Source organism: Alligator sinensis, unplaced genomic scaffold (genome assembly GCF_000455745.1).
Source record: "Alligator sinensis unplaced genomic scaffold, ASM45574v1 scaffold254_1, whole genome shotgun sequence".
Taxonomy (NCBI): Eukaryota; Metazoa; Chordata; order Crocodylia; family Alligatoridae; genus Alligator; species Alligator sinensis.
The window spans coordinates 295,189-305,942 of NW_005841953.1; the positions used below are offsets into that span (position 1 = coordinate 295,189).

The following is a 10,754-nucleotide window of genomic DNA, read 5'->3' on the forward strand; positions in this document are numbered from 1 at the left end:
CCACGTAGCGGCTGGTGATTGGCTTGCTAGCCGTATAAAAGGCTTGAGTGGTTTCCGCCCAAGTTGGAGGACTCCACAAACACTGGGAGGAGGAGACTTCATGCTGTGTGAAGATCTCTGGGCGCTGTGGATCCTTGCGGACCCGGCGCATTTCGGGCAGGCAACAGAGGTCTGATCAGCCTCTGGCCTCTCCCCGTTGCCGATAGATTCCTAGACGTATCCCTTCCTGCGCGCAAAAGAACCGGACCCACGAAGCCTAGCAAACTTCGTGTGGATGAGTGAGCAGAAGGACCCACGGAGCCTAGCAAACTTCGTGTGAGTTTATTCAGAGCTCTTTCAGATGAGTACTTTCTTCGGTTGGCTCGCGTGTTTAGAGCCTTCAGCCGGATTGGGCTAGAGTTCACGAGTTTAGAACTCTTGTCCGCCTCTCTTCTTTCCTGTCTGTAACTGCAACTCAAGCAAGTTTTCCAGCCTACACCAGTGCCATCTTTGGTGTAAGTAAACAATCTTTAAATCTACCGCTACGAGTCTGTGCCTAATTCTAGCTTGTCGCGCCTTCTCTCTGACCCCGCGTGCCCGGGCTGCTGGCCACAGCCCGTGTGCAGCACAAAAAAGGGCCCGGCTCGCGACCGGCCCGCACATTGTTTTGCTTTGTGCAGGGAAAAGTTCATGTACAAACAAAATGAGCAAACAAACTCTTATTTTCCTTGCAATATTTGTGGCATATTTCTATTTTGCTAGTAAATGCAATTTTTGTTTTTTTCCTGTCATGAGACATGAGAGACAACAAAAATAATTTTCTTCATGAATCACGGACCAAGACATTTACAACTTGTATTATGGTCACAGAAAAGAAAACCTAATTAAGCTGACTGAAGTAAAGAAAGTCTAATTTTTCATATATATAATAGACCATACTTACTCAAATCCAAGACAAAAACCTCCCATCCCCATCAGCCTCATCTTGGATTTGAGTACCAGCCCAGGGTAGGTGGTGGCTCAGCTCCAGCCCTGGTCCCAGGTTCAGGGCTGAAGCTGAAGCTGAGCCACCACTTGCCGCAGGCCAGGATGGCTTGTTTGGTAGGGAAGAGGGCTCACAGCCAGGAGAATATAGGGAGGGAAGCTTGAACCCCCCACCAGCTAGTCCCTCCCCCCTTACCTTCTGCTCCAGCTCTAGTCGCTCTAGCCCCAACCTGGCACTGCTGAGAGCTACTGTTGCTTCTACCTATCTGGGCTAAGCTGGGGCTGCTGCTGTTGCCAACTGTCTCAGAGCCAGAGCAGGCCTATAGCAGAAGGTAAAAAGGGAGTGGGGTGGCATAAAAGGGCAGGCACCAGGGGTCAGGCACAGCAGGGGAAGGTAGTAGTGGTGGGGGGCAGGCACACACATGGTGGGTAGGCACCAGGGGGGCATATGGCAGAGGGCAAGCAGCAGGGCAGACACGCACAGGCATGGGGGATGGGGGGAGCAGGCAGGGAGGGCAAGGGAACAAAGGGCAGGGGTTTGGCCTTTTGCCCCCCACTGGTGCTTTCCCCACCACTGTAGTGTGGAGGATGAATTTAAAGATGACCTTTCACTCGTTAGATTCTATACATAGAAAAGCATAACATATTTATAATTTTCCATGTACAGAATCTAACTATTGGGGGGTGTCTTAAATCTGGGTACATACAATAAATAAATTAATCTCTCTCTTAATATATAAAACTACATTACATAATAGAATAAAACTATATAACTAGATGAAAGCTATATTTTATATAAAATGTAAAATTTTAAACTAATATTTAAGCTACACTCGTTATTGTATCAGAAATAAGTGTGGGGCGTTCAGTTCACAGTTCTTTCCTATTCCTCCCTCTCTCCTCCCTATAACTTTCCATGCCTGTGACATATAGCTCCCTTTGTATAGACTGACAGCCCTTGTCAAAGGGTTTTGAGGAAAGTGCAGCTTACATACAAGTGCCCTTAGAAAGGAAATAATGGATCCCCTTAAACACTGTCCCACTTGCAGATACATGGACTTCAATGGGCCTATTGGCTATTTTCCATCTCTATGATACTATGATATGATTGAGGGCACCCGAACTTTGAGCATGCGCACAAACACACAAGCAGCATAGTTCTTTTCACATCTTCTCACTTATCATACCATTAGCAAAAGGGAAGTAATGGTACACAGAATACTTTTTAAAAAACAAATGAAGAGAGCTGCAAAATGTTTTTCTATTGATATGCAGGAATGTTAACCTATAAATATCTCTGAGTTATGACACATGCATGAGTGTACGTTGACTTGGTGCTTTATAAAGAGAATTGGCTATAACTGTAAAATGACTGAGGCATTTTTACTGAGAACAACAAGGATACATGAACTTTCTTATGCACAGAGCCCTAAATACTTGGTCAGAAAAAATCCTATCCTGGCTCAGAGCTGGATTAGAAATATCAGTCAATCTGTTTCCCATATCTAACTCCTAGGATTAAAAGGATCATCTCTACATGTACTAAACTGCCTAATTAAAAATTCTATTTTTATAAACTAATGCATTTTTATCTCAACACAATCACATACTATACTACAGAGTATGTGTACAGTGTTGCTCACATGTACAGTTATGTGGCTTAACAATTTCATATGTTGTGAAGCTAGTGCAATAGATTTTATAAGGTGTGGTTTAAAGAAAATCCATCTTCTCACTTGATGGAGACCAGAATTATGATTTTCATTAAAAGATTAAGAAATGTTCTCTCTTTTATCTAGAAAAGATGTAAAGCCATAAATTTTACTGTAAATTTAAACCATAAGTCATTTTATACCTGTAAGTAACAGGCTAAAGAACTTGTACCTATAGATAGGGGTCTATCCAACTTGAGGAGGTGGCTAGCCGATTTTGTGGGGAGGTTGAGGGGCCAGCTGCCATTTTCATGGGCTGTGCCAGAAATCTCCCACATCTCGGATTGGCTGAGGGGCCTGGTGGCCCTGCTCCTCACCCAATTGACTGCAAAGGCTGTCCATCATATGGACCCACCCCTTGCCACTGATTGGTTGTGAGGGCTCTCAGTCATACAGCCCCAACCCTCACTGCTAACTGGTGGAGATGGGTAAGACCACATGACAGGCAACCCTCTCAGCCAATCAGCGACAAGGGCCGAGGGCGGCCACTATTTTGGACTCCCCTGTGCGCCAGTGTCCCCCTTCTCCCTCCTTCCCCCTCCCGTGAGCTTTGTGGCCAGGCCACAGCACTGTGAGGACTGCTGGCTCCCCCTAGGGAGCCAGCATTTTATTTTCGGTAAGTTTTTTTTTCTTTTTTGGTGACTTCATGGACATTGCCCGCTGAGTTTCACATTTTCTGTGAAATTGTGATTTCAGTATGTCCCTACCTATAGATAGCTACAGATAATTTATCTAGAATAAATATTCTGTCTGACAGTGAAATACGCAAGTTCTTCAATTGGCAATGCCTGTTTTTTTTTCTTTTTTGGATAGTAATATCCACCTGTCATTCCCACACATACTCTTGAATATTCTCTGAGTATAAACCTTTTTAGGCAGTTCTTCTGAATCCCATTGCTGGCATCAGGATGCTGTAACAGTTGCCTTGCAAGTGGTAAAAGAGGGACCCCTCCCATCAAGCCATGAAAGTCCATTTTGATGTTCCTGTAACATGGTACAAACTCCAAAGACATTTTTTGATTGATTGAATGCCCTGGAAGGTAATGAGCAGCAGATCCATCAAAACCACAGCTATCTCATAGCTGTGGCAATGAAGGGTGGTAACTCTGTGTATACTGCAGGGTTCAGAGGTACAATTAGAATGTCCTAGTGCTTGATATGAATAATGTGTTTGCTTTTACGGGAGCACTATGAGATTTATGGTAAGTTCAGATGTACGCTTTTAAATGCTTACATTTTGTAAATGATGTGATAGGAACTAGAATGTTGTTATTTATCAACTTTTACATTTTTTTTAAATGGAGAGATTTTTATATTGTTCTCTTGCTTGTATATATGAGCAGACTCAAATACGCAGAGCAAACCACACCTAATTTTCCTAGATTTTTTTTTTTTAGTTTAGTTTACTGCTGTAATTTAAATCACAAGCAAATACATGCTGGCTGTCATTGCTGCCTACAGTCTGCTTTATTAGTTGACTTATAACAATGGTCCATAAGTCAGGGTTAAATAAATCAATGTAACCAGCAGCCACAGCAGTGATCACACTAGTCAGGATATATATAAATAAAAAAAATCTAAAATGTAAAAGGGGAGCAGTGGTGTCTGTTTGCTTAGTGGTAGACACAGACAATGCCTGTACACGAGCATGGTGCCTGCTCTGATGTGCTGTAATTACAATGCGTCAGAGCAGACTCAATTAACTAAGTCTGCTGAAGCACAGTAATTACCTTGCTCCAGCAGCCTCCTGCATCTCATGTATCAGCATCCCCACACTTCAAAATGGAGGCGGGGGCACTTGAACTAAAATTCGTCAAATGAGCTTTAGTTCAAGTGTCCCCGCTACCATTTTGAAGCACAAAGACAATGACACATGAGATGCTGCAGTGTTTTAATTAGAGTGACTCTTAGAGCCAGTCTAATTCAAGTGCCACCCCCCACCCTTGGAGCACGTATAAAAGTGCCCAGAAGGATTTTAATTTAGTGCTGATACTACCAAATAGTTGCCATTAATTGCTAATTGCTCTAACTGCATCTGTTAAAATCAAGTTTGTATGAATCCAGCGTTGCCCTCTGCTGGATGTAATGGAGTTCTTAAGAGTTTGGGGCACTCACTTTTCTAATGGCTGGCAAATTTTCATACTACTAGGTTTGTCCTTTCATACAAATAGTCCAGGATAGTGCGCTGGGAGGAGAATTTTGAGAGTGCACCATTCTATTCACCTAAGTATGATCTACCACCTCTCTGTTCCTAGCTAGAAATCAATTATATGTCGACTTGGCTTTTGCAGAGCTAGTCCTGCCACTGGCTAAGGACAGAGGGGGAAAAGTACAGTTGTGAATAACAGCAGCAGCTGTGAACAACAATTTTTTCAGTGCAGCTTTTCTGTACTGTACAATGGAGAATGGCTCTTCTCTCTAAAATCAAACATGGTGGATTTTTGACTCCCAGATACGGGCCAACAATTGAAGCTGTGTCAAATTCTTAATTTCATTTTGTAAAATTGTACAACAAGTAACCCTGATTCATGAAAAGTCTTTAAAAATAGCAGCATTTGGGTCCTTATCACCAACAGCAAAGCTATTTTGGAAGGTCTGAACATTGTCATCTTTATTGGTTAAAACCCAAAAGAAAAGTAAAAGCCTCCTCTCTGGAGGAAAGGGGGCACTGTATATTGCAGTAATTTCTTCACAGCTGCAGGCAATACAGATACCTGCTGTAAAGTATAATGCGTTATTATATTTGTTTTGCAAAGTATTTCAACACCTGGTTAATGTGCCACAGAATGACATGCATGTTTTTACCCTTCTAAAGACACCTTCTAAAGTTATGAACAGACGAACGATTTATAATGAGTGTGGGGAAGAGAACTTGCCACATGTCAGCTGCTCTGCAGTAACTGTTTCCTGTGTCCACTCCTGTACCATGGTAATTGGAAGTCAAATTATGCTAACTTTGCCCTGTTTTATTCAGGGATAAGCTGTCCTTTATTAGTTTTGATCCACTGTAGGACAGCAGCAGTTTAACCTAGTATTATCAGCCTGTATTGTTGACACTTGATAATACTGTAGATGAGTACTCAAAAAAATCTCTTACAAATGCATGATAATATAGTGAACTATGTATCATCTAAACAGGACAATTCCATTACTTTTTTATATTGTGTTACTAAGGAAACTCTGCAATCCGATTCTCTCCACTTGAAAGAAAATATTTTCTTCCTAAATTTAATTATATCTTCCCAATCTTGCCACTGTCCGGAAATGTTGTACAAGCACATCCCAGTTTGCTACATGTATTACACTTCACCTACTGTGGGTTTTATATATTCCACTCATTTTCTAATTTGTGGCTTATTTCCAAGTACATCTATACTGAGTGCAATGGAAATGCATTACTAAATACACCTGGGGACATACTTATTTGATTCAGCATTTAGAATGCTCTAATTCTTTTAGTGTACAATGCTAGAAGGATTTCTTCCTACAATATACATACTATCATTCTTACCATCATCAAACAAAGAATGTTGTGATGTGTATGTAATACACAGGACATGCTTTTGTGTTGTTTTGTAGGAGTATTAGAAATCCTGTTACATTCAGAGCTCTGGGGAACTGAAACAGTGAACACCGTGCAATACGTGCAGAAAAATTCCAAGTGGATCCAAGTGTAGTCATCAAGTGGTTGCATGTATTTCCTCAGCAAGTACAGCACTGCAAATTACACACAGAACAAACCACAAATTTCCCCCTAAGCAAAGCAGTCAGTGTAAAGCCTTTATGATCATAAACTGCAAAATTCAATGCACAATGGACAGGTCCCCTTGAAGTAGAAGAACATAATGACCTGGTTACATATAAAGCAGTTTGCAAAATCTGTACTTTCTTGATGACCGTGTTGTTCTTTAGATTTAGCAGCAAAGAAGAACATGAAGTTAATAACAAACAAGTCACAAAAATCTACACTTCTTTCACACTCCATCTTTCTACAAATCAATTGCAATTTAGGATATCCAAGCTGTGCAGAAAGGTGTACTTGGCAACAGTAGGGTATGCATGCTTGTTATCTCACAGATTCTGTTACTTTGTTGATGCCAATGGTATTTCTAAATTTCACATTAAGTATACATTATGACTTTCGTGATGACTGATTTTGTGTGTTTTGATGACTTTGAATCCAGTCAAAGTTAAAACCTGATAATTTCAGAAAATGTGGGTGGCTGACGTGGTCCGTACTGTATTTTTAAATATGAATGTGAGCAACTGCAATTTTGCAGTTGCCCCTGCTCCTAGGACCAACCACCTTATCATCTTGCAATGGTTACCACGGCTTGATTGAATAAAATGTACTGGGCATGTTATAAAATAAAACAACTGGATAGTTACTTAACATGTTTTAAAGAACAAGACTACTTCAAATGGAGGCTTGTCAGTTTTAGTTGTAAAAGGATCTCAGATTGCTTGAGCTGCATTATACTGGGGGCAGCTGCAACTAGCTCTGAGCTATAGCACATTCCATTATGAATGGTAGTGAATTTATAATGGAATGGTATGGATGGTTTTTATAATCAGAAAAACACACTGACCTTAACACTACACAGGTGGAGCAGCATAATGACCCGCCAATTGTAAGCGCATCAATTCCTGGGGAAAAGTTCAATGAGGTTAACTCAGCATGTATCCCAAAACCAACATCAATGACACAGAAAACATAATGCTCTGTTTTATACACACACATATTTTTCCCTATGCCAACATTCATTTACTTAAATATCTGGAACTCAGTAATTCTTATGCATGTTAACAGCACACTGTTTTCTATCAATGGATGTTATTGTGCTACAGCATACTTGGATGCTGCTATAGTGAAATATGCTTTCCTTCCAAAAATATTGTAATCAGTAATAATGAATTTTACAGGCAGCATCATATTCTGTTTAGTTCAGGAAGGAAATAAAACACAGCAACCAGTCAAGATATAATTAACATGGACAAGTTCTGGCTTTTACAATTGCAGTAAGATGATACTTGGATTGAATGAGATTAGATGGATGTCAGTAAATGAACATCTCCTCAGACACTTCAACTACAAATAAATTAACATCAGTGTACCGTACTTGATTTGACCTGGAGCATATAATTTATATGGCACAAAAATCACAGCTGCGTTCCAGCTATACTTAGTCTGGTACCGGAGCTAAGAATATCGATAAATAACCTGTATACTCCAACTAACTATAACAAGCTTTTCATTCAAATGTTAGGAAAACCAGAGAGAGATGATCATGATGAAGTATTGAAGTTGCTAATCATTAATCACATTCTGAGCCAAAATCCACCTCACAATAGTAAGGGCTGTAGGTTCTCTCTCCAAAAAAAAACAACCTTACAACAAAAATAAATCACAGGTTTAGGAGTCTGTAATGTATGAGAATTTGTAAATATTTTTAAATTAAATTTTATTTAAAATTTTAAATAAAAAATGTAAAGCAACAGCAATTTAGTCATGCTCACTATCTTTCATTTATATCTTCAGTTCTTCTTCCCTGGGTTACTCTAATTTTCTGTTGCTTCTCCACTTTATTTCTAGAGAGGCACATGGAAACCTAAAACCCTCTCACCCACCAAGATGACAATAATCTCCCTTATCTTTTCAATCTGTCATCCTGCAATCTAAAATTAATTCTTATTCCTGCTTTTCCTCAGGGTGCTGAAGAACAGCTCAAAATGCTTATGTAGGCAGCAGAAAACCTCATAACAGCACGAACAAAAATGCTGTTGAAACGTTTACTCAACAAATCACAAACATGAACAAAGAAAGCAGATGGAAACTACTAAGAAGTCAGTAGTAAATTATATTCTTCAGAAGTATTCACCTAGAAAATAATTAATTTGTTCATGTTTTATGCACATTAAAAACCAACAGCAAAATATTTAAAAGCCATAAATAAAATAAACAAAAGAAAAAATAGATATTCTTCCATTCTAAGGGACATAATTAATTTTAGTCCTAAAATACCCCCAAGTTCCTCACAGCTATAGTGTCCCCTTGCTTTTATTAATGAAGATATTTCAATGAATCTACAGATGGCTCAAATGCGAGAAAGAGAAAGAGATGTATTTATACCAAAGAAACAAATCCCAAATGCATTCTGTATTTCCCAAATGCATCATATTTTGCTGCCCTAATTTAGAATTTCTTATACACCTAGTTCCACATTTTAGGCTCTATCTATGCCTATGCTCTCCCATGGGTATTTCCCATGTTCCTGGGCATTGCTGGTTGCCACAAAGGGCCAAGAAGGAATTTTCCCCCTCCTATTGATACACATATCAGGAGTTTTTCCCCACTTTCTTCAGAAGCATTGGGTGTTGCCTGCAGCCAAATTGGGGACTTTGCCTACAGCCAAGGGTGGGGTGTGCCGATACTCCTGAGGCTAAAACTCAGAGTTTCTTGTCTAAAGAGTCTTTCTCCTCCACTCAGACCAAACCCCACATTTGGGGTCAGAAAGGAATTTTATCCCATGGCTCAAATTGATACAGCCCCTCACCCTCCCTCACAACCACACCTATACCATGCCCACATGCCCCTACAACCCCTCCATACATGCACATACCCACACCCCGCAACATACCCTACACACCCTCACATACACAGCCACACCTCCTTATAAACCCCCCCATACACCCACCATACACACACACCCCCCAACCACACCCCACACACAATGTACAAGAATAAGAGTACAAAGAGTACAAAGGTAATATCAGCACCTTCTTCAATATGTCCCTTTACACATAAGATACCCTCCCTGAATGATCCCTAAGGTTGGCACCTTCATCCTCAAATCCCTTTTCAGGAACAAACTTGTAAAGATTTCACAAACACAATCAATAGCAATTGCTGGTGGCTACGTTTAGAGGCAGCAAGCATAATTAATATCTATTTTATGTCTCTATATAAACATACACATGAACACACTAAAAGGCAGGTACATAAAACTGTATGTATTTTATATCATCTTCCCAAGCTTTCATGTGGCACTAATTCTTGCTTTCCAAACTGTTCAGAACATGAAAATGTGACTTCGTAGGCTTTTTTCCCCTAGCACTTAGCATAATTAAGCCTTTTTCAAGAACACTTGTTGCCAACAACCTGTAGTTAAACAAATCTTTCCAGAAAGCCAGTGCAAATCTTGGAAATTCTCTCACCCTATGGTCAGTAGCTTCATTTTTGAGTCAACAAATGCTGATGTTTCTTTTTACAAAAAATCTAAAAGCAGTATTACTTTCATTAAAGTCAACATCAACTGCACTGGGAGTGCAATTCAATCCAATAAATTGCAACTGTTTTACAGACGAGGCATATAGGTGACGTTATCAGAGAAAAATCTTCATCTTGAATAAATTAGAATGGGATATTCTCCCACTAAAGAGAGATACTTGAAAGTCTTTATTTTCAGTGGAGATGGGGCAGAAAAGGACTTACTGTTACTTTTGTTTTGAGATGTTCTTTATGCCCAATTAAACTATTAAATTGTTAATTATTTCATTTGTCAGATTTATTAAATGCAAGAATTGCCTGCTAATGGAAATAGCAATCCTAAAACTAGGAAGAAAATGCCCAATATTTTTCAGTTCAAATTTTCAGTTCCAGGACCATTAAGAGAACCTTTACAACTTATTCTGGCTACATGTGTGGCCTCTTTCCCAAATGCAATATATGATTTTAAAACCCCTCAAAACTCACCAATCGAAAGGCAGAGATTTTAAATGGATGAAAAACAGGGTCAAAACTATCCCCAATTTACCTCAGATGGCTCCAGATTTGGCTCAAAGTCATGCTTTCCCCAGCTCTAATTCTACTACCTTGTACATACTTCTTAAGGTATAAAAGTCAATAGCATGCTGATATTAAAATAGCTTCTGACAGATAATACACCAAAGTTAAATTATATAAGTACCCCCTCCAAAAACAGTTTATACAACATTTTGAGCATGGATCTACACACGCTATTCAATGATGTAGTAATGTTATTGAAACCATGATGACACCCAGAGAATATGCAAGAAGCA

General features: G+C 39.7%; 1 protein-coding gene across 1 annotated transcript in view; it reads right to left on the minus strand.

Moving 5' to 3' along the window:
• Positions 1 to 7,324, minus strand: part of HECW1 (HECT, C2 and WW domain containing E3 ubiquitin protein ligase 1) — a gene marked incomplete at its 3' end in the record, with an annotated part of 299,400 nt that extends 292,076 nt beyond the window's left edge. Inside the window, exon 1 of the mRNA XM_025200049.1 lies at positions 7,265 to 7,324. Within this exon, the coding sequence (XP_025055834.1) occupies positions 7,265 to 7,291 (27 nt within the window). The remainder of the gene's footprint in view (positions 1 to 7,264) is intronic.
• Between the last annotated feature and the right edge of the window lie 3,430 nt (positions 7,325 to 10,754).